The 25,441-nt window shown below is 38.8% G+C and overlaps 1 protein-coding gene across 1 annotated transcript in view; it reads right to left on the bottom strand.

The window, feature by feature from the left end:
* LOC308499048 (uncharacterized protein) overlaps positions 1–19,748 on the bottom strand; it is a gene marked incomplete at its 5' end in the record, with an annotated part of 92,260 nt that extends 72,512 nt beyond the window's left edge. Inside the window, one exon of the mRNA XM_081051831.1 lies at positions 19,653–19,748. Coding sequence (XP_080907957.1) covers positions 19,653–19,748 — 96 coding nt within the window. The remainder of the gene's footprint in view (positions 1–19,652) is intronic.
* Positions 19,749–25,441: the final 5,693 nt, after the last annotated feature.

Below are 25,441 nucleotides of genomic sequence, written 5' to 3'. Positions count from 1 at the left end.
TAGGATGTTTTCCATTTTTGTCATTTTAGGACATTACAAAGTTGATGTCCATGTTGCGGGGAACCAGGAAAAACAAGAGAAACTCCTGTGGCAAGGAATAATCAGTAACAACAAAATGTTGAGTAAAGAAGGGCAGAAAGTTTTAGGAAAACCAACTAATCTGGATATAACTCCCGAATTTTCACAAAAAATGGCTGTAAATGTGACTCATGTAGAATGAATTTGCCACATGTTTCTGAATTAATTGTCAGTGGTAGAAACTGTTCAAGAAAGAAGGCTGATTACATGAATGTATATGGAAAGTGCAGATTGTCATTAAGCATGAGACAACTCATACTGGACAGCCATCTTACAAATATAATAAAAATATTAACACGGTCAGTCATAAGGAATATTGTCAGAAATTTCAAACTGTGGAGCACCCTTTGGAACGTAATGAACTTGAAAAGTTTTACATGTTGAGACTATTGTCTGTGTTACAACTCAGAGTTGTCTAACAGGAGAGGAGTCGTGTCAGGATGATGAATTTAGAAAAAACTGTGATAAAGCAACTGCATTTAACCAAATGAGAGCTGGCACAAGACAAAAATGCTTTGATATTAATGAATGTGGGAGATCCTGTAACAAAACCATCATTGTGGAATTTAGTAAAGATTGCAGGGCTATGACAAACTATGAATGTAATGAAAGTGGAAATAACTTAAACAAGAATTTACCCAGCACTCCACCTTAGCGAACTGTCACAAGACAGGGTGATTTGGAAAGTAGTAAATGTGAAGAAAACTTCAGCCAGAGCTCAGCCTATCTAGTACATCAGAAGATACAAAGTGAGTTTACTGGTTACCAGAGAGAAAGAGGGGAAGGGAGTGGTAGATGAGGGTAAAGGGTATCAAATATATGGTGATGGAAGGAGAACTGACTCTGGGTGGTGAACACACAATGGGATTTATAGATGATGTAATACAGAATTGTATACCTGAAATCTATGTAATTTTACTAACAATTGTCACCCCAATAAACTTTTTTAAAAAATGCAAGTCATTCAGGAAAAAAAGAAAGAAGATACAAAGTGGAGATAAGTTCTGGGTTTTTAATGGATGTTCAAATGTCTTCTGCCAGGAACTCGACCTTACAATACATCAGATAACTCAAACAAAAGAGAAATTCTACCATTGTGGTAAATTTGAGGGATACTTGTATCAAAGCTCACTTCTCAGTGTACATCAGGAAAGTGATATAGGAGAGAAGTTATCTGAAAGTAATGAATACAGCAAATCCTTTTATGAGAAAACTCACCTCATTTAGCATCAGAAGATCTGCTCAAGTGAGAAAATGCATGAATGTGAAGAAAGCAGGAAATCCTTTTGTTCAAATTTACACGCTATTCATTATCCTGTTACTCATATGGGGGTCAATATCTGTGAATGTAATGAATGTAGGAAAACTTTCTGTCAGACATCAAACCTCAGTGAACATCTGACAGTTCACACAAAGAAGAAACCTTATTATAAGAACGGATGTGGGAAATCTTGGAAGAGACCTGCCCTCTTAGTATACCAGAGAACACAAGCAGAGATGAAATGCTATCAAAGTAATAAATATGGGGAATCATTCATTAAGACGGCACAGCTGAAAGAACATCAGAGAATTCACACAGGAGAGGAACCTAATGAAAGTACTGAATGTGGGAAAACTTTTTGCTTGTAATTCACCCGTTAGGGTACACCAGAGGATTCACTCAGGGGAGAAACCCTATGAATGTAGTGAATGGGGGAAAACTTCTTCCCAAAGCACAGACCTGTGTACACATCAGGGAATTCACACAGGGGAGAAACCTAATGCATGTACTGAATGTGGGAAAACTCTTGTTGATAATTCAACCCTAAGATTATACCAGCGAATTTCACAGGGGAGATACTTTACAGATGTCATGAATGTGGAAAAACTTTTGCTGCTAATTCAACTTTCAAGATACAACAGAGAATTCAGACTGGAGAAACCTTATGGATGTCATGCATGTGGGAGAACTTTTGCTGATAATTCAAGTCTCAGGGTGCACCAGAGAATTCACACAGGGGAGAAACCCGATGAATGTAATGACTGTGGGAAAACTTTTGCCCAAAATTCAGGCCTTAGAACACATCAGAGAATTCACACAGGGGAGAAACCGTATGAATGTAATGAATGTGGGAAATCTTTCTCCCGAAGGACACCTGTCCACACAGAAATAACACAGAGGGGAGAAACCTATGGATGTCCTGAATGTGGGAAAACTTTTCCCCACAATTCAGGCTTTAGAATACATCAGAGAATTCACACAGGAGAGAAACCTTATGTATGTAATTACTGTGGGAGATCTTTTGTCCATAATTCAGCCCTCAGAACACATCAGAGAACACACTGGGGAGAAACCCTATGAATGTAATGAATGTGGGAAAACTTTCCAGAAGATGCAACTCAGTACACATCAAAGAACTTATACTAGTGAAAAACCTTATGAATGTACTGAATGTGAGAAAACCACCTCTTAGAAATCATTCTGCAGTGGACATGAGAGAATTCCAAAAGGGCAAAAATCTTATCAATGTAATGTGGGAAAATGTGTATTTGTAATGTGTATGTGTAATGTGTATTTGTCTATAAAGCAGCCCATAGTACGTCAAAGAATTAACACAGGAGAGAAACCATATGAATGCAATGAATGTGGGAAAAGATTCTTCCAAAGGACACACATGTGTGTACTTCAGAGAATTCACACAGGAGAAACCTTATGGTTGTCATGAATGTGGGAAAACTTGCTGATAATTCAACATTCAGAGTACACCTGAGAATTTACACAGGGGAGGAACCGTTTGAATGAATGAATGAGAAAATTTTTGACCAAAAGGCATTTCTTAGAGCACATCACAACATAATGCACAGTGGAGGGAAAATCCTTGCATGGAACCAATGTGGGATGTCCCAAAGGAACTCATACAACATAGTGGAGAAGCTCATGGCACATAGACTGGCAAATTGTGTCTTTTAACTACTTATTTTTGTGCTACATACATAGCTTATCAAAATTTCTAAGTCCAGGTGGGTGTGTTCATGGAATGTGATGCTTTACATTTAAGTCTGGCCTTAAAAAGTCACCTTATATTGTTGCTGTCTGTGTCATCCTGGAATGCAGAAAGTTCCATGGCAGACTTGGGTGCTGTTTGTTGAACATGTAACACAAGGTTAAAGAAGCTACAGTCTGAATAATTTTGAAAGAGGATTTCCCACTAATATGTGGGAAACCGTGCCGAAGTGCTCACTGGTATTATTTTGTGAAATGTTGAACCTTTGACTTCCTTGAGCGGCTTGTGCTCCCAGCAAGGTGAAACTTGCTATCTTGAGAACACAGAACCAGACAAGGTCAGGGAATGCTGAGCTGGCCAAGACACATGTCCTTGTGTATCCAAACATTGTAACTACCAGATTGCAGACAGTTCTATTACTTCCTGATATCCAGTGTATAAAAAACTGCAAAAATAAACTTGGGCTGCTGAAGTCTACTTAGAACTGTCGGCCCTCCCGATCCCATCTTTGTCTCTCTTCTTTTCTCTCAAATCCTCACTCCCCACTTCAGGGACTGTTTGTCTCATCGGCAGGCACTGACACTAACATATTTTCACCAGTTTTTTTGTTTGTTTAAGCAAGAATTAAGTTTGTACTGTGTTGAGCTCTTACAGATTTGTGTCTGTTGGTTAAATGTATATGGTTTAGGCATCTGTCCATTACAGTGCTATAAAATGCTATATAATAAAATGTCAGAACACCTATCAGAATTCAACCTATCATTGTACATCAGAGACTACACATCAAGAAGAGGACTTCTGTCAAATTTCCTGAATAATCAGACAACTTCATTAAAAATCAGAAATCTCAGGAAAAAACACAAAAGCCTTTACCACCAAGTTAACTTTATTGAACATGAAATAAGATTAGACTAAAATCTAGTATTTTGATAATTGTAACTTTTGAATATGTACTGAGTTTGCGTCAAATTTTTCTTTCCCCTGAGGAAATGTCAGTTTCAAAATTGACAATAAATTCTTCAAGAACTGATGTTTTGAAACTTGTGATTTATATATAAGTCTAAGTTTTATAGAAAATATGGAGGAAAATATTTACATATGCACAAATCTGTGGAAAATGAAGTTTTAAAGATGGAAGAATAACGTGAGGTCTGTGGAGAATACCAATAAATGTTTGTGACTAGTGTGTGAGCTATGTGGTACATCTGTATGAAAATGTAACAGATTTTATTACTGCTTCTAGTATGTGGCAGTAGCCAAAACTGCTCTGGACCTAGTTACTTTCCTTTTTTGAGTGACAATCTATGTGCTGCTTCTGTTGTCTTCCGTCAGCTTGATGGTGTTAGTCTTTGGCCTGCCTGCTATGTCTGAATAGCAGACTAACACTCTGGCCCCGTGTTTCTGGTACCTTGTTGATCCATGAAATTTCTCAAGGATTCTTCTGTGTGTGTGTGTGTGTGTGTGTGTGTGTGTGTGTGTATGTGTGTAGTAGACAGTGATTCTTTTGGCCTTCATTTTATGCCATTTATTATTTGTTTTGAACTGAGTCATTAAAACACAAGTCTTCTTAGCCCTCTTGTTTGCATGTGGCTTGAGTGAGCCTCCTGTCTAGGATCTTTCCCAACCCCATGGTGCTTGCTCACATTGCAGCATTGCAAACTAGTTAATTTCTACCCTTCTTGGATACCAGGTTTTAAAATTGGAATAAAATCAGGGCTAGTTTCATATCAGGAGCACCCCATTGGTATTGAAAAACCCATTTTGGGGAAACAATATTTCCTTAAGCAAGGATATACTCGGCCAATCTGTCATCATTTTAGGCTAGATGTTTTGATCAGCACAGAGAAAAAAGTAACTGAAATTCCCATTTTTAAAACCTAGACTACTAAAGACTTCTCGGCATGTTGCTTTCTGCAAGTATGATCTGATAGAGCATGTGGAAAACACTCAAGTCAGTTGATTCCTTGAGCAAGTTTTCTGTTCCCCATCTTGTGTTGATACGGTGTGAGGGAAAAGGGTGGTATAACTAGTACTAATTGGAGAACAGGTATTTGTTTCACACTGACTTATCAGCCACTAACTTAGCGGCTTCCTTGCCAAAGATAAGATCCAAGAGTAACAGCCCACCGCTGGATGAAGGCTGTATCATGGGATCTCCAGGTCTGGTGCACCATAGACTGGGCCAACACTCCTTCTGGCTGGAGAGTTCCAGCACCTAAGAGAATATTTTTGCCTGTGGTCAGTTTCTTGACTCCTTTGTACATGTGAGCTTATTGCACAACCGAAAGGGAAATGAAAGTTGAAAGGCTTGATTTCTCAGAAACTTGTCGATTTACGGAAAACTAAAGGAAATGATTTAACCTGGAGCACTTAATTTTTTAAAAAATTTTCTTTGGAATAGTTCTAGATTTAAAGAATAGTTACAACAGTAATTCCTATAAATTCCTCACACAGTTCCTCTTGTTATCATTTTTTTATTGCAGTAGTATGTTTGTCTTAACTAACATTGATACATTATTAACTAAACACATTTTCGGGTTTTTCTAGTTTTTCTCCAGTGTTTTTGTATTCCAAGATTTCACCCACTATACCACATTACACGTATTGTCTTGTCTCCTTAGCTTCCACTGTTCTGTGACATTTGCTTGTGCCTGCCATGTTTTTCATTACCTTGACAGTTCATGAGTACTTGTGAAGTATGTTTTAGAATATCTCTCAGTATGGTTTTTTGACATATATATATATATATATATATATATATATATATATATATATATATAGAGAGAGAGAGAGAGAGAGAGAGAGAGAGATAAATTAAATTTTGAGATATATATATTAATATTGAGATAAATTAAAATTTGATTTTATATATATATATATATATATATATATATATATATATATATATATATATATATATATATATATATATATATGATTGCACTGGAATTACAGGTTTTTTGGTAGGAAGACCACATGGGTAAAAACAAACAAAACTCTCACTCTACATCTGTCAACATGAATGATCACTGACAATGCTAAGCATGGTCACCTGGCTGAGGAACTGTCCCTCAACTTGAAAGCATGTATAGTGTGCACCATGCTTGGCACTTGGCAAAGATTTCTTTTGTAAATCATTAATTGTATACAGTTGTACACAAAATAAAATCAGAATCCTTTTTATATGATTCTGATTTTAATGTGGGAAACAATATAAATAGGTTAAAAACTAGAGCACCCAGTATTTAAATATCACTTAAAAATCTTTTTATCCTACTTTTTAACTTGAGATGCAATTTTAATACATAAAGGCAAGCACTACAAAAGAGGAGTGACAACATATGTTTCCTCAGCCTTGAGACGGTCTGATCTTTTACCTGAGGTTCACTAGCAAAACTGTGCAGGGAAGAGTGTAAAGATTTGTCAGAAACTTTTTTTTTTTTAAAGTCACTATAAGTGGATCCAGTTCACAGTCCAAATTTTTGTGTTTTTTTTTCAGTTCAAGTTTATTGGGTGGACAATGGTTAGTAAAGTTACATAGGTTTCAAGTGTACAATTCTGTAATACATCATCTATATATCACATTGTGTGTTCACTACCTCGATTCAGATCTCTTTCTATCACCATATATTTGATTCTGTTTACCCTCATCTACTATCCCCTCCTTCCTTACCCTCTGGTAACCACTAAACTATTGTCTTGTGTCGAAGAGTTTTTCTTTGTCTTGTTCCTTGGTTGCTTTCAGTTTTATATGCCAATTATGAGTGAAATCATTTGGTTCTCGACTTTTTCTGTCTGACTTATTTTACTTAACATAGCAATCTCAAGATCCATATTGTTGCAAATGGCACTATATCTCTTATGGCAGGATGGTATTACATTGTGTATATATCCCACATCTTCTTCAGTCATCTACTATCGAAAGACACTTTGGTTGTCTCCATGTCGTGGCCAGTGTAAATAAAGGTGCATTGAACATCAAAGCACATATATTTTTATCGATAAATATTTTCAGATTTTTTTGAGTATTTACCGAGAAGAGGAATGCTGGGTCATATGGTCATTGCCTTAATTTTTTGAGGAACCTCCACACTGCCTTCTGTTGAGGTTGCACCAGTCTGCATTCCCACCAACAGTGTATGATAGTTCCTTTCTTTCCCCAGTCTTCCAACACTTGTTACTATTTGTCTTGATGATAGCCATTGTAACTAGAGTGAGGTGAATATCTCAGTGTGGTTTTTATTTGCATTTTTCTGATGATCAGTGATATTGAGCATCTTTTCATATGTCTGTTGGCCATCTGTTTATCCTCTTTGAAGAAAAGTCTATTCAGGCACTCTGCCCATTTTCAAAATGACTGTTTTTATTATTTTTGAGTTGTATGAGTTATTTATATATTTCGGATATTAGCCTTTTATCGGAGGCGTTTTTGGAAACATCTCCCATTTGGTTAGTTGTGTCTTTGTTTTGTCAATCATTTATTTTGCTGTGCAGAAGCTTTTTAGTTTGATATAGTCTCGTTCATTTATTTTAGTTTTTTCTTCCCTTGTCTTTGAAGTCAAATTCATAAAATCCTCTTTGAACCCAAGGTCCATAAGTTTAGTACCTATGTTTTCTTCTATGCAGTTTATTGTTTTAGGGCTTATGCTTAAGTATTTAAGCATAGGTCCATAAGTTTAGCACCTATGCTTTCTTCTATGTAGTTTATTGTTTCAGGTTTTATGTTTAGGTCTTTGATGCATTTTGAGTTAACTTGGGTACTCTGTGACAGCAGTCTAACTTCTTTCTTTTGTACAGGGCTTTTCAGTTCTCCCAGGAACATTTTTTGAAGAGGCTCTCTTTTCTCCATTGTGTTTTTCTCTCTTTTGTCAGAAATTATCTCTTCATATTTATGTGGGTTTATTTCTGGGTTTTCAATTCCATTGGTCTGTGTGTCCGTTTTTCTGCCAATACCATGCTGTTTTGATTATTGTTGTTCTGTAGTACAATCTGAAGTCAGGGAGTGTGATAATTCCAGCGCTATTATTTTTTCTTAGGATTGCTTTGGCTATTTGGGGTCTTTTGTGGTTGCATACAAATCTGATGACTTTATGTTCTACTTATTTAAAGAATGCCATTGGGATTTTGATTGGTATTGCATTAAATCTGTATATAGCTTTGGGCAATATACCAATTTTAACTATGTTAATTCTACCAACCCATGAACTTATGATGTTTTTCCATTTCTTTGAATCTTCTTCAGTTTCTTTAAAAACTTTCTTATGTTTTTTGATTTTTGGTCTTTCTCATCGTTGGTTAAGTTTATTCCTTGCTATTTCATTATTTTTGTTGCAATTGCAAAAGGAGTTTTTTTCTTCTTTTTCTGAGAGTTCATTGTTAGTATATAGGAATGCATTGGATTTTTTTTTAAATTAAAGTAATTGGGGTGACAATTGTTAATAAAGTTACATAGATTTCAGGTGTACAATTCTGTATTACATCATCTATAAATCACATTGTGTGTTCACAACCCAGGGTCAGTTCTCTTTCCATCACCATATATTTGATCCCCTTTACCCTCATCTACCACCTCGCTCCCCCTTTACCCTCTAGTAACCACTAAACTGTTGTCTGTGTCCATGAGTTTTGTTTTTCATTTTTGTCTTCTTTTGTTGTTTTTGGTTCATATACCACATATCAGTGAAATCATAGAGTTCTCTGCTTTTTCTGTCTGACTTATTTCGCTTAGCATTATATTCTCAAGATCCATCCATGTTGTCACAAATGGTCCTATTCATCTTTCCTTACCACTGAATAATATTCCATTGTGTGTATATAGCACAACTTCTTTATCCATTCGTCTATCGAAGGACATTTTGGTTGTTTCCATGTCTTGGCCACAGTAAATAAAGCTGCAATGAACATTGGAGCACATGTGTCTTTATGGATAAATGTTTTCAGATATTTTTGGTGTATATCCAGGAGAGGGATTGCTGGGTCATACGGTAAATCTATTTTTAATTTTTTGAGGAAACTCCACACTCTCTTCCATAGTGGCTGCACCAGTCTGCACCAACAGTGTATGAGGGTTCCTTTTTCTCCACAGCCTCTACAACACTTGTTACTATTTGTCTTGTTGGTGATAGCCATTCTAACTGGTGTGAGGTGGTATCTCACTGTAGTTTTTATTTGCATTTCTCTGATGATTAGTGATGTTGAGCATTTTTTCATATGTCTATTTGCCATTTGTATGTTCTCTTTGGAGAAATGTCTCTTCAGGTCCTCTGCCCATTTTTCAATTGGGTTGTTTGTTTTTTGTTGTTGAGTTGCACAAGTTCCTTGTGTATTCTGGATATTAGCCGCTTGTCAGAGGCACAGTTTGCAAAAATCTTCTCCCATTCAGTTGGCGGCATCTTTATTTTGTCGATGGTTTCTTTTGCTGTGCAGAAGCTTTTAAGTTTTATATAGTCCCATTCACTTATTTTAGCTTTTACTTCCCTTGCCTTTGGAGTCAAATTCATAATGTTCTTTGAACCGAAGATCCATAAGTTTAGTACCTATGTTTTCTTCTATGCAGTTTATTGTGTCAGGTCTTATGCTTAAGTCTTTGATCCATTTTTAATTAATTTTGGTACATGGTGACAGATAACAGTCCGGTTTCATTCTTTTGCCCGTGGCTATCCAATTCTGTCAGCACCATTTATTGAAGAGGCTGTCTTTTCTCCACTGTATGTTTTTTGCTTCTTTGTCAAAAATTATCTGTCCATATTTACTGGGGTTTATTTCTGGATTCTCAATTCTATTCCATTGGTCTACATGTCTGTTTTTCTTCCAATACCATCTGTTTTGATTATTGTTGTCCTGTAGTACAGGCTACCGTCAGGGAGTGTGATACCTCCAACATTGTTCTTTTTCTTAGGATTGCTTTGGCTATTCAGGGTCTTTGTGGTTCTTAACAAATCTGATGATTTTTTGTTCTATTTCTTTTAAAAAATGCCATTGGGATTTTGATTGTGATTGCATTAAATCTGTAAATTGCTTTGGGTAATATTGCCATTTTGACTATGTTGATTTTCAAAGCCATGAACACGGAATGTTTTTCCATTTCTTTGTGTCTTCTTCAATTTCTTTTACAAATGGCTTGAAGTTTTCAGCATATAGGTTTTTCACATCCTTGGTTAAGTTTATTCCTAGGTATTTTATTCTTTTTGCTGCAATTGAAAAAGGAATTGTTTTTTAAATTTATTTTCCTGATATTTCATTGTTAGTATATAGGAATGCAATGGACTCTTGTACATTGATTTTGTAACAGGCCACTTTACTGCATTTGTTGATTGTTTCTAGTAGCTTTTTGGTTGAATCTTTACGGTTTTCTATATACAGCATCATGTCATCTGCAAAGAGAGACAATTTAACGCCTTCATTCCCAATTTGGATGCCTTTTATTTCTTTCTCTTGCCTGATTGCTCTGTCAAAGACTTACAATACTATGTTGAAAGGCAGAGGTGATAGGGGACAGCCCTTTCGTGTTCCTGAACGTAGAGCAAAGTGCTTCCATTTTTGACCATTTATTTAAAGATTAGTTCCGGGTTTGTCATATATGGCCATTATTATGTTAAGGTATTTTTATTCTATACCTGTTTTATTAAGTGTTTTAATAATAAATGGATGTTGTATCTTGTCAAATGCTTTTTCTGTATCAATTGATTATAATCATATGTTTTTCGTCCTTTATTTTGTTTATGTGATGTATCACATTCATGGATTTGCATACTTTGAACCATCCATCCTTGAGCCCCTGGGATGAACCTCACTTGGTTGTGGTGAATAATCTTTTTAATGCATTGTTGCATTCGATTTGCTAGAATTTTGCATCTGTATTCATCAGAGATATTGGTCTGTAGTTCTCTTTTTTTGTGTTGTCCCTGCCAGGTTTTGGTATCAGGGTAATGTTGGCTTTATAAGATGAGTTAGGGAGTACTGTCTCTACCTCAATTTTTTGTATGAGTTTGAGCAGGGTTTTATTAGATCCTCTTTGAAGGTTTGGTAGAATTCACTAGTGAAGCCATCTGGTCCCAGACTTTTGCTTTTGGGAAGGTTTGGATGACTGATTCAATGTCTTTACTGGTTATCGGTCAGTTTAGATTTTCCAGTTCTTCACGGTTCAGCCTATGAAGGCTATGTTTCTAAGAAGTTGTCCATTTCTTCTAGGTTATTGAATTTGGTGGCATATAGTCCTTCATAGTATTCTTGAATGATCCTTTGTATTTCTGTGGCATCCGTGATAACTTCCCCTTTTACATTTATAATTTTGTTTATTTGTGTCTTCTCTTTTTTTATCTTAGTGAGCCTAGCCAAGGGTTTGTCTATTTTGTTAATCTTTTCCAAGAACCAGGTCTTTGTCACATTAATATTTTCTATTGCCTTTTCGTTCTCTATTTCATTTAGTTCTGTTCTGATTTTTATTATTTCCTTTCTTCTGCTTACCTTGGGTTTCATTTGTTCTTTTTCTAATTCTATATGGTGTAACGTGAGGTTATTTATTTGTGATTTTCTTGTTTCTAGAGATAGGCTTGTAATGATATAAATTTCCCTCTTAAAACTGCTTTCGCTGCATCCCAAAAATTTTGGTGGGATGTATTTTCATTGTCATTTGTTTCTATGTATCTTTTGATCTCTCCTCTAATTTCTTTTTTGACCCCGTCGTTCATAAAAGTATGCTGTTTAATCTCCATGTATTTGTGGTTTTCCTACTTTCTTTTTGCAGTTGATATCCAATTTAAAAGCCTTGTGAGCAGAGAATATGCTTGGTATGATTTCAGTCTTCTTAAATTTGCTGAGGTTAGATTTATGTCCCGATATATGGTCTCTCCTTGAGAATGTTCCATGTACACTAGAAAAAAAATATTTCATCTAATGTGTCATTTAGGGCTGCTATTTCGTTCTTTATTTTCTGTTTGGATGATCTATCCATAGCTGTCAATGATGTATTTAAGTCCCCTAGTATAACTGTGTTTTGGTCAATTTCTCCCTTTGCTCTGTTAGTAGTTGCTTGGTATATTTCGGTGCTCCTTGATTGGGGGCATAAATATTGATGACTGTTATGTCTTCTTGTTGTATAGTCCCCTTTACCATTATGAAATGTCCATCTTTGTCTCTTGTTACCCTTTTCACCCTGAAGTCTGTTTCATCTGATATCATTATGGCTACACCTGATTTTCTCTGGGTACCATTTGCTTGGAGTGTCAATTTCCACCCTTTCTCTTTGAGCCTATGCTTGTCCTTGTAGCTGAGATGTATCTCTTGGAGACAGCATATGGTTGAGTTTAGTTTTTTATCCTGTCTGCTACTCTGTGCCTTTTTATTAGTGAGTTCAGTCATTTACATTTAGGGTGATTATTGATACATGAGGATTTCTTGTCATTCTCTCTTTAGTTTTTTGGTAAGGCTGTGTCTCCATTGTTTTTTTGCCTTTTTCTTTTTGTCTACTATTTCTGTGTAGTGGTATTCTATGATGTTTCCCTCTGTTTCTTCTTTTATTACAGTATATATTTGAATTCTTGATTTTTTTTGAGTTGTTACCCTTAAGTTTTTGTAAAAGAAAATTTGATATTTAGAGCATTCCATTTTCTTCAGCATGCCTACTTCCTCCATTCCCATATTCTGATTCAGGCCTTTACTCTCCCCCTTTTTATGTTTTGGTTGCCACAAATTGTCCCTGTTAATGGTGGTCGAATAGCCTCCTTTAGTATTTCTTGTAGTGCAGGTCGTGTATTAGAAAATTCCTTCAGCTCTTTGTGTCTGGAAAGGTCTTTATTTTTCCTTCATATCTACAGGATATCTTTGCTGTGTACATTATTATTGTCTCATAATTTATCTCTTTGAATAGTTTGATTGTTTGGTTCCACTCCCTTCTGGCTTGTAGAGTTTCTCCTGAAAAACCCGATGATAATCTAATGGGCTTTCCTTTGTAGGTTACCATCTTCTTTTCCCTGGCTGCCTTGAGGATTCTTTCTTTGTCGTTAATTTTTGACAGCTTCAACACAATGTGCCTTGGAGAAGGCCTGTTGGGGTTGAGGTAATTAGGTGTTTTATTTGCTTCTTGGATTCGAGGACACAGTTCTTTCCACAAGTTTGGAATGTTCTCGTCAACTGTTCATTTGAATATACTCTCTGTTCCCTTCTCTCTTTCTTCTCCTTCTGGTATGCCCATTATTCTTATATTGCTCTTTCTGATGGAGTCAGAAAGTTCTTGTAGAGTTCTTTCATTTCTTTTAAGTCTTAAGTCTCTTTCTTCTTTCATCTGTGTCATTTCCAGGTTTCTATCTTCGATGTCACTGATTCTTTCCTCTATCTGGTCAACTCTGCTTCCTAAGCTGGTGTCGCGTCCAGCACAACACGAGGAGTGTGGGTGGGAGAAGGGGCATCTTTGGGTTATGTTTTTAAGAAACAGAGACTTAATGCAGTTTAAATATCAGAAGGCCAGGGGTCTCCAGTCATGAAAGACTAGAGCCTAGAATGAAGCCAACTTGTGGTTTTTATTGGTAAGTACACAAGGGAATGTTATTGTTTTTGACACGGTCTGTGAGACTCTTTTATCACATTTTAGAAATAACCCAACAAATTATGATGATCTTCAAATAGCCGAAGCAGAAAGTCCTGGAGGTGTGATATGTGACTCCCTTGAGGGAAAATATCACATGTGAAATTGTTTTACAGAGCTGAGCAGAGAGAGCTTACTTTTATTGCTCTAAAGACTCTTCTCACAATTAAGTGAGAGGGGAAATCCAAACTACCAGTGGGTTTTCTCAGGCAGAGGGAAGGGGAGACAAGGCCCCTTCCCAAATCCTTCTAAGGCAGCTCATCGGGGGTCTCCATGGGGTTCCACCTGGCTTGAGTTGTGCCCCCCATGGGGAATCTTACTCGTTATTGGCTGCAAACCCCCTTTTGGTGACCAGACAGAGAGACCCAAGGTGTAAAACATTGAGATAAGCAAATCCCAAAGAGGCACAGTCTCACAGATTTTTTTTCTCCTGAAATACACGGGGGGCAGCAATCGGCTAGGCTGTTGTGTGACAACAAGCTGGCTATTTCATTCTTAATTTCTTCTATTTCATTCTTAATCTCCAGAAATTATATTTGGTTCTTTTTAAAAATTTCAATCTCCTTGGTAAAATGCTCATGTTGTTCTTTGATTGTGTTTCTGAGTTCATTATACTGCCTTTCTGTATTTTCTTGCATCTCGTTGAGTTTTTTCAGAACTGCAATCTTGAGTTCTCTGTCATTTAAGTCACATATTCCCATATCTTTAATTTCCTTTCCTGGAGACTTTTCACTTTCTTTCTGAGTTGTCTTGTTGCCTTGGTTATTCATGGCAATTGCTGATTTATTATTTCTCTTCCTAGACATCTACAGGAGTGGCTTCTGCAACAGGTTGATAGGAAGAGGTCTTTATTTTGTTTTCCAATACTTGTTGGTAGAATGTTTTATTTTCTCTCCTACTGCAGCCCTTTTTTTCTCTCACACTGTAGTGTTATGTTTTCTCTAAACTGTTCCAGCTTCTCACACAATGGGGGGATTCCCTGGAAGGCGGACTTCTCCTCTGTTAACAGTTCGCCTGGGTCATAGGGCGCCGAGTCCTTGTGGGGATGTGGACAGCTTTTGAAGTTCCAAAGCTCTTCCTGCACCAGATTCAGAGCCCATGTGTTTCAGCAGTTCTGTTTACTCCTGCAGGGATCTGACCAGATAGGTGGGGCCAGGGGCAGGGTGAGTTGTGAGAGGTGGCCCAGAGCAATGGCGGCGACCACCACCACAGCTGGTGCTGCTTACCCGGCTCCCTCCCTTTTGCTGGAACGAGTTGGGCTGCAAGCCTGTGTCTGCACACCAGAGTTCTCAGAACTGCAAATATTCTGTTCTTTTTATCTGACACTGCTACTGTTCCACTTCTAGCACTGGGCAGGTGGGGGCGGGGTGAGCTCTGGGAGGGTCGGGAGGGGACAGCTAGTCTCAGTGCCTAAGGCTTCCGTTCTCTCCTTGTCAGTGAGGGCTTAAACCACCTTTTCAGCCTTCTTCCCTCAGTCTTTGCTCCGAGGTCTCTGCCTTGAGCGTTGCGGCCAGCCGTGTTATATGCTGTCCCCTCAGCCCTGTGGGCCATAAGTGGAGCCCTAGCAGTCCAAATTCTTCCCTCTCCTGCAGCTGTGGTAGTTCCGGGATGCAGCGAGCTCGGAGCACTGTGCTATATCTGTGTCCTGTGCCCGCTCAGCTCCGTCTCTGCACTTCTCCCTTCCGTCGTCCCCTGCTCACATAATTTGCCATAATTTACATGAATTCAGCAGTGAGACTCTTCGTCTTGCCTGTGTGCTGTGCAGGGAGTTCTTTGTGGAGTTATAGTTGGTCGATTTGTTTTAAATTCCAGGGAAGATTTCCAGAGGCTCACTCATGCCGCCATTTTGATGACCGATTTTTGGATTATTTTTAAGCTAATTATTTTGTTATTTGTGTATAAACAAGACATGCTTGTAATAAAATATGTGGGGAAAGTTATGTGTTAAGCTGTCAGGGTGATAGGTGTCATGAGCAGACTCCATATATGTCTCCTGTCAACAGAAACTTGGAACTGTCTAGGTAGACAGACACTTCACAAGAATGGGGCCGTTCATATATATAGTTCCTGATTCTGACTTTCTGAGCCTTTTTATTGGCAGCATAGACACCCCCTTTCTTTTGTTTGCCAGCCAAATAAGTGCCAAAGTTTCAGGAGAACGTGGATTTACATTCAGCCCTGAGGGGGTGCTGTCCATGACTGGGTTGCTGTGAGAATCAGGACAAACCCCACAGCTGCCCCAGAGCACAAGTCCTAGGGGCAGGGCTCAGATGTGAGTAGGCACAGACACGCACTGAGCAGCTCAGAGATGCTCCCCAATCATGGCCAGTGGCCTTTGGTCTGGGGCGGTGCGCTGGGCACAGTAACGGCTTTGTCCCCACAGCCTTAGTCGGTCTGCAGGTGTGATTAGGGATATGGAGGCCAGAGGTGGTCCTGGACAATCTGGGTGGGCAAGGGCATCATGATGTCCTTACAGGAGACCAGAGTCAAAGAGAAGATGAGGATCGGCCAGAGGCCAGGGAGGAGGAGGGACAGGGACACGTGCAAGGCACATGGGTGCCTCTGGAAGCTGGAAGAGGCAGGAAGCGTTTTCCCCAGAGCCTCAGGTCACATTTCACATTCCACTCTGCAGAATAATGTGATGCATTCCTGTTGTTTAAGCCACCGAGTTCATGGTGACTTGTTAGAGCAAGGGTAAGAAACTTTTACAGAACTCTTCAGGACAGGGAGATCTGGCTAGCTTCTTAATGTTGGGACATCACTGGCAATGGGGGGACACAGCTCTGCACCCAACCTCCCCGATCAGCCTTGTGTGGATGAGGTCGGTGGCTGCAGCGAGCCAGACTAAGGAGGGCCCCAGCCTGAGCATAGCTGCCTGATTTCTCCTCTCTTGCCTTGGGAGAGCCCTTGGAAAACATCCTGGAAATTGTCTTTGGGTGCCTTTTAATAATACTGTTGGCATATCCTGATGACTGTACATGAGAAAGAAAACACATTCTTTACAGAACAAGTGATGGACTACCACAAACATCTGGTGGCCGCTTTGGCAGCGGCAGGCAGGACTTCTGACTCCTAAGCATCAGAGGCAGCTCAGGAAGCTGCTACTCCTTTGTGAGAAAGTCAGCTGATCCCCCCCATCACCACTATGTTCAGAGTGCTCCTATTCCTCCTGTCCTTTGTCCTCCCAGACCATTTACGCTTTCATTGCCCTACTTGAAATTGAGTGGATGTATGTGAAAATAAGAGCTTATTCAATCGTGTATAGAAAGTTCCACTACAAAGGGTTTGCTACAAAATATGTGTACACTTTTCAATCATTTCAGACTTTCAAAAAGTTGCAAAAGTTGGACCAAATTCGTGTGCCCGCTTCTCCAAATAACATCTCAACTAACCACAGAACAAACATCCAAGAGCCCAGGACCGATCTGTAGAGCTGGGGTCTTACTCATTGCCCACAGCTCTTTCCCGCAGTCTCATGTCTGGGACAGCCCCTCAGTGTGTCTCTCAGGGCCGTGACACTTCTGAAGAGCACTGGTCCTCATCTGTAGAAGGTCCCTCAGTAGATTGGGGTTATCCATTCTTGGCAAGAAAACCTCAGAAGTGATGCTGTGCCTAGTTGGGGCACCAGGTGGGGGCACCAGGTGTGGAGAGGCCCCTCTGTGTGTGACCAGCTGGTTATGGTGACCACATTGTACGTCTCTTGTCCCCTTAGTAATCACTAAATGGCTGAGTGCAGGTCCTCAGGGCAAGGCCAACACCCTGACCGTATCACAGGACACCCACTAACCCCACTGACATTCCTGTCTGCAACCTTTGTTAGTGCAGTGTTTTCCAATGGTGGCTTGTCCCCTCAGGAGCTGTTCCTCCTGCTGCTGACTCTGTCATTCAGCAGTTGGCATCAATGTGAACTCCTGGGTAGTAATTTATTTTGAGAGCTATAACCCATTACTATCTTCCTGTTGTTGCAGTATGTCCCAGATTTGGCCATTGGGAGTGCCTCTACATGGCCTCCTGGTTTTCAACAGGTCTCCTGATTTTCAACAAGCCCCATCAGTTTTCCAGCAATTCCTTGGTTCAGACACGAGATGGTCCAGCCTCACCTTGGACTTTCCTTGTCTTGGCCCTGGAGTCAGCCATTTCAAGAAGCCCTGTCCTTTTGCTGAGACATTGTTGGAACCCAGGATCTGGGCTCTGGGTGTGCACCCAACCACTGGGTTTCTCTGCTTCCAAGTAGGGTTTCCAGGTAGGAATCCCCACCTGTTTTCAGGAATATTTTTCACTTTCCAGTTCCTGAATCCCGAGAAAAGTTGGTCGGCAAATTGGGAAAATCAGCTCCTTGAACCCAGTAATACTCACAATGCGAAATTACCATACTATTCTCAAAGTATCTCTTAGACACTTTTCATATTTCTTGCTAGGGTTTCTGGGTGGGAATTACTGCCTGTTCTTGGGAATATTTTTTGCTTTTCCATTCCCAAATCCAGAGAAACATTGGTTGGGAAATCGGGAAAATCAGCTTATTGAACCCAGATGTTTGGTAGTATTGGTCATCACTTTGTGGAAAAGATTCATCGTGGAGAACAGAAAACAGTTTATATCTCGGGATTTGGGAATGGGAAAGCAAAAAAAAATCCTGAGAATGGGTGAGAATTCCCGCCTGAAAACCCTACTTCCAGGCCCCAGTGCTCAGCTGGAAACATCTGTATGAAGTCGCACCACGTGCACACATGTCAATTTCTGTGTGTAGCTGCTGTCCTATGTCAGCAAACTAGTTTGTCAAACGCAGCTCTTACCCACAGCATACGTCTAGCTTCTTCAGTCTGAGGATACAGTTCCAGAATTGTCATTCATCTAAAAAACAAACTAACTAGAACACACAATCTTGTCTTTCTGTCTCTTGGTTTGGTCAAAATCTTGTTTCCTAAGTCACTCAGCTGTTGTGTCTCCTCCACTCTCATCATGGTAAAAGTTCACATTTGTAACATGGTGTTGGTGTTCCATTTTGGGTCCCCACTCCCTGGCTTATTTTTCAAGCATATTGGACATGAATGTCAGTGACCTTCTCAGCAGTTTCTGGTTTGTCCTTCAGTTTATTTTTTGTACAAATACATGGGTATTTCTAGAGTTTCTTACATCTATTTCTTTCCCCTTTTTAAAAAATTTTGTTTTATTGGGGAATATTGGGGAACAGTATGTTTTTCCATGACCCATCAGTTCCAAGTCAAGTTGTTGTTTTCATTCTAATTGTGGAGGGTGCAGCTCACTGGCCCATGTCTGAATCGAACTGGCAACCTTGATGTTAGGAGCACTTCACTTCAACCAACTGAGCCAATTGGCAGCCCCACATATCTTACTTTTTAACTTTTTAACATGCTATAGACACACTTTTGGATTCCGCTTTTTTCACTTAACAGTATGTTCGTGATTCGAAATCACTCCATGTCAGCTGAGAGATGCCCCATAGTCCCCATTTTATGGGGGGCTGCATGCACTGCATGCACTGTGCTGTGTGGATGAGCCAGTTTACTCAAACACTTGTATGGATGGGTTCTTGGGGAACTTCATGGTTTGTAACTACAAACAATGCTGCAATAAATAACTGTGTATGCAATTTTGTGCTGTTGGAAAATACAAAATAGTTGATGGCTCTGTTTGGTTTGGTGATAAAAACCAAGACTTCATAAACTAGACAATATGCAAAAAACTGCAGTGTACCATCAAAAGATTCCGTTAGAGACCAAACAATGAACAGTGTTGATCTGAAGACAGCAGCAGTTGGTGCCACACCATCAACATGGCGAATGGTGCCAAGTGGGCACCGGGGGAATAGAGCCAGTTTGGGAGGGACTTCATTCATTCAAGAATAGACGTCCATCACTGCAGGACTGAAAACGGGGTGTTAATGCAAATATCTGAAAAGGGGAGAGAGATGCCTTATCACTGATAGCCGAGGATTGGAGGGCAGTAATTTCCTGGAGCCCAGGCGGGTCAAGGTCGGCTGTCCCCACCTGCAGGAGCCTGGAAAAGATGCAGCCACCGCCAGGGCTGCTGTCCGAGAGAGACATGCCCCAGATTATCCCATCACCATCTTCCACTGGCGACATGGGGACGAAGGCCAGCTGACCATGAGTCATGGAAGGAAGGCTGTGCCAGGGAGGGGGGACAGGTCCAAAGGCAAGCAGGTCCAGACCCACATGCACTCAGTGTTCTGTTTGTGGTTCTGAACCCTGGTCACATACCAAAATCCCCAAAACTCCTAGCTCAGGATTTAGATACCTCTTTGGTTTAAATGTCCCACAGGGAGTTCTGGTACCAGCTGGGCTGCTGTGTTACTGTTACTTTAACACGTTCTCAAAGTTCCCAGGAGCAAGTGCTGGTGGGCGCCTAAGTGTGGGTGTTCTTGGGGGAAAAACTGGGAGGCACTGTGTAAGTCTAACTACAAATGTAATGGCATTCTGTTCTTCAGAGTTACAGCAAATGATTAATTGAAATTAAACATCTAGTTTTATAAATACAGTCTGATACAAATCAGAAAATGACTCTGTGATTAGAAATATATGTAGTGTTCATGTATTCTCAGATAAAGATTGAGAAGTCAAACCTGACAAAAGCCACACCATTTCTCACTTCCTAGTTTGTCTTCTATTTTGCGAAAAAAGAAAAACCATTTTGCTAGGGATAGTTTTCTGATAACATCTGTCTACATAACAGGCTGAAATTTGTGAACATTTAGCATGCTGGTACTGAAAATATGTTCAGAGTATGATAATATAAAGTTCACAGGAGACCCAAGCTATCCACTCACTAATGAGACCTTCCTCAGCATTTCCCCCCATCTGTCATGGGATCCCAGGAACTACATCACACACATGGATTTAAAAATAAAACTTAACATTCAAGGGAAAATGTGAATCTAAAAGGAAGGATAATTTTTCAAACTAATCTGGGGGTTTCAGAGCATGAACCACACCCCCAGCCATGAGCCCTGCCCACCAAAGAGATGTATCTATTCTGATCTCATGAGACACTTTGAGGCACTCTGGGTGTTTTGTCAATCACACCTTTGTCAGTCACACCGTCTCATAAGTAAACTGTCAAGGTGACAAGGTTAGTGCCACTGCTCTGTCCCCGATGATCCCCAACAAAGCCCAGCAGTCTTCTTCCCATCAAAATTTAGCTTTTGTCTCTGATTTCCCATCTATCAAATTCCCAAATCCCAGCTTTTCCAGTGGTTCTTGTGCCATCAGTTGCGTCTCCATTCTGCATTCTAAATATTTTGATTTGTTTCTGCACAAACATTTTCAAAATTATTTTCACAGAGAAAATTCATGAATTTCTCCTTAAAGGTTTTACACTCACTGAAATGGTCCAGTGGGAAGCTGCCCTTGTCTGGGAACCACTGCTGGAAGTTCTTGGAACTGAAATTCATGGCCATCCCTATGATGGTGGCACCAGAGCCCCCAAGCATGACACACGCCATACATAAGCCAGTCAGGTGAGACTGCAATGGATTTTTGTACGTTGAATTTGTTGCCAGCAACTTTACTGCATTTGGTTATTGTTTCAAACAGCTTTTTGGTGGAGTCTTTAGGGTTTTTTTTTTTTTTAATTTATTTATTGGGGTGACAATTGTTAATGAAATTACATAATTTCAGGTGTACAATTCCGTATTACATCATCAATAAATCCCATTGTGTGTTCACCACCCAGAGTCAGTTCTCCTTCCATCACCATGTATTTGATCCCCCTTACCCTCATCTCCCTCCCCCCACCCCCCTTACCCTCTGGTAACCACTAAAATATGTCTGTGTCTATGAGTTCTTGTTTTTCATTTGTTTGTCTTGTTTTTGGTTTATATACCACATATCAGTGAAATCATAGGGTTCTCTGCTTTTTCTGTCTGACTTATTTCGCTTAGCATTATATTCTCAAGATCCATCCATGTTGTCAGAAATGTTCCTATATCATCTTTCCTTAACGCCAAATAGTATTCCATTGTGTATATAGATTTTCTAATTCTTCGTGATTCAGCCTATGAAGGCTGGATCTAAGAATTTGTCCATTTCTTTTAGATTATTGAATTTGGTGGCATATACTCCTTCATAGTATTATTGGATGATCCTTTGTATTTCTGTGACATCCGTGATAACTTCTCTTTCATTTATTATTTTGTTTACTTGTGTCTTTTCTTCTTAAACCAACTCTTTGTTGCTTGAATTTTTTCTATTGTCTTGTTGTTTTTTATTTCATGTAGTTCTGCTCTGACTTTTATTATTTCCTCCTTCACTGACTTTGCGTTTCATTAGTTCTTTTTTCTAGTTCTTTGAGGTTTAATGTGAGGTTGTTTACCTGGGATATTTCTTCTTTCTTGACATAGGCCTGTAATGATATAAATTTCCCTCCTATTACTGCTTTTGCTGCATCCTAATAATTTTGGTGGGATGTATTTTATTCTCATTTGTTGCTATGTATCTTTTGATCTCTTCTCTTATTTCTTCTTTGACCCAGTCATTCCTTAAAAGAATGTTATTTAATGTTCACATATTTGTGGTTCCTGCTTTCTTTTTGCAGTTGATACCCAATTTGAAAGCCTTGTGATCAGAGAATATGCTTGGTATGATTTCAGTCTTCTTAAATTTGCTGAGTCTAGTATTATGTCCCAATATATGGTCTATCCTTGAGAAAGTTCCATGCACACTAGAAAAAAATGTGCAGTCTGATGTTTTAGAGTGAAGTGCTCTGTAAATGTCAATTATGTCCATTTCATCTAATGTGTCATTTAGGGCTGATATTTCTTCATTTATTTTCTGTTTGAATGATCTATACATAGCTGTCAATTATGTGTTTAGGTCCCCTACTATAATTGTGTTTTGGTCAATTTCTCACTTTAGTTCTGTTAGTAGTTACTTTGTATATTTTGGTGCTCCCTGATTGGGGGCATAAATATCGATGATTGTTACGTCTTTTTGTACAGTCCCCCTTATCATTATGAAATGTCCATCTTTGTCTTTTGTTATCCTTTGTTTATCCTGAATTCTCTTTTATATGATATCAGTATGCTTTTCTCTGAATACCATTTGCTTGGAGTGTCAATTTCTACTCTTTCACTTTGAGTCTATATTTGTCCTTGTAGCTGAGATGTGTCTCTTGTAGGCAGCATATGGTTGGTTTTGGTTTTTGATCCAATCAGCTACTCTGTGCACTTTTATTGGTGATTTCATTCCATTTATATTTAGGGTGATTATTGATATATGAAGATTTCGGATCATTCTAGCTTAGGTTTTCTGGTAGGATGGACTGTCCATTGTTTCTTTCCTTTTCTGATGCTCTCTTGTTATTTCAGTGTGGTGGTATTCTATGATTTCTTTTTTTTATGTTATATATTTCAGTTCTGAATTTTTTGGAGTGGTTACAATTAAGGTTATGTAAAAGAAGGTTTCATATTTAGAGTATTCCATTTTTTCTTTATTCCTCCTTTCTCCATTCCCCTTTACCAGTTCAGACGTTTACTTTCTCCTTTTTTTTTTGTTTTTCTCATCACTAATTATCCCTATTTCTGCTGTGAGTTGATTTCTGTATTGCAGTAGCAAGTAGTCTTTTTGCTCTTTTTGTTGTTGTTTTTTCCTTCTTTACCCTGTATGTTATGTATAAGGGTACAGAGTCCTATTTGGTGTAGGGTTTCCCATTTCCTGCTTCTGTCTTTCTGTTCATAATACTATTCATGGTTTTGTATTCTTTTGTGTTTTGTTTCAGGTCAAATCACTTTCTTCATTTCTTCTTGTACTGCAGGTTGTGTGTTAGAAATTTTCCTCAGCTTCTGTATGTCTGGGAAGGTCTCTATTCCTTCTTCATATCTAAAAAATATCTTTGCTGGATATATTGTTCTTGGCTCATAATTTCTCTCTTCAATAGTTTGAATATTTGATTCCACTCACTTCTGGCTTGTAGAGTTTGTGCTGAAAAATCGGATGATAATCTAATCTTTGTAAGTTACCATCTTCTTTTCCCTGGCCTCCTTGAGGATTCTTTCTTTGCTGTTATTTTTTGATAACTTCAATACAATGTGCCTTGGAGAAGGCCTGTTGAGATTGAGGTAATTAGGTGTTGTATTTACTTGGATCCAAGGATTCAGTTCTTTCCACAAGTTTCCTAAACTTCCATAAACTATTTGTTTGAATATACTCTCTGTTCCCTTCTCTCTTTCTTCTTCTTCTGGTATGCCCACTATTCTTATGCTGGTCATGGATGGAGTCAGAATATTGTTGTAGAGTTCTTTTATTTCTTTTAACTCTCAAGTCTGTCTCTTCTTCCATCCGTGTCATTTCCAAATTTCTATCTGCAGTGGCACTGATTCTTTTCTGCATGCATCTGGCAGCTCTATTACCTAAGATGGTTCTTTCATTCTTCATTTTTATTAAATTGAGTTCTTAATCTCCAGAATTTCTATTTGGTTCTTTCTTTGTATAAGTTTATTGGGGTGACAATTGTTAGTAAAGTTACATAGGTTTCAGGTGTACAATTTACACTGTGTGTTCAACAACCTGTCAGTTCTCTTTCCACCTCTTTGGGAAATGTTCATTTTGTTCTTTGAATGTATTTCTGAGTTCATTAAACTCCCTGTCTGTGTTTTCTTGCATGTCTTTGAGTTTTTTCAGAACTGCAATCTTAAATTCTCTGTCATTTAAGTCACATATTTCCATGTCTTTGACTTCATATTCTGAAGATTTTTCATTTTCTTTTTTTTTCTTTTTCTTTTTATTAGTTTCAGGTGCACAAGACAAGGTAATACATCGACGTTCATCATTTATATCCCTCACACTGTGGACTCCCTTCCCCCATCCCCCCATCCACTATCCCTCCGACATCGCACTGAGCCATCACATTATATATCTAAAATTATAGTTGGCATTCACATTGTTCAGTTTCAGGTGTACAGTACATCGATCAAGCATCTACATCTTCCCTGAAGTGGTCTCCCAAATGGGACACGTTTCCATCAGATACCCTACAAAATCTTTACAACATTATTGATTAAGTTCCAAAAATTATTTTTCAAAAACCCTGAGGCCATTTTGTGGTTACCGACTGTTGTTTTCTAATCCCCTCACCTTTCCCCTTATCCCTACCCCCCCGCCCATCTAATAACCCTGTTTTTCTTCTTTGTCCCCAAAACTGTTTCTGATTAGTTCATTCACTTTCTTTAGGTTCCGCATATAAGTGAGATCATATGATACTTGTCTTTCTCTTTCTGACTTATTTTGCTTAACATAATGTTCTCCAGATCCATCCATGTTGCTGCAAATGGTAAGATTTCTTTTTTTCTTTATGGCTGTGTAATACTCCATTGTATAAATGTACCACAGTTTCTTAATCCAGTCATCTACCGATGGGCATTTCGGTTGTTTCCATTTCTTGGCTATTGTGTATAGTGCTGCAATAAACATAGGATTATTGTTTGTTAATTATTATTATTGTTATTGTTAAGATTATTACTGTTAATCTGTGCATACAGATTTTTGAATTGGAGTTTTGGCTTTCTCCGGGTAGATGCCTAGGAGTGGAATTACTGGATCATAGGGTAGTTCCATTTTCAGATTTCTGAGATACCTCCATACTGTTTTCCATAGAGGCTGCACCAATCTGCAATCTCACCAACAGTGCACAAGCATTCCCTTTTCTCCACATCCGCACAGCACTTGTTGTTTGTTGATTTATTGATGATAGCCATTTTGACTGGGGTGAGGTGGTATCTCATTGTGGTTTTTATTTGCATTTCTCTGATGGTTAGTGAGGTTGA

This window comes from Rhinolophus hipposideros (assembly GCF_964194185.1).
Source record: "Rhinolophus hipposideros genome assembly, chromosome: 6".
Classification (NCBI taxonomy): Eukaryota; Metazoa; Chordata; class Mammalia; order Chiroptera; family Rhinolophidae; genus Rhinolophus; species Rhinolophus hipposideros.
This window is presented reverse-complemented; position numbering and strand designations above follow the sequence as displayed.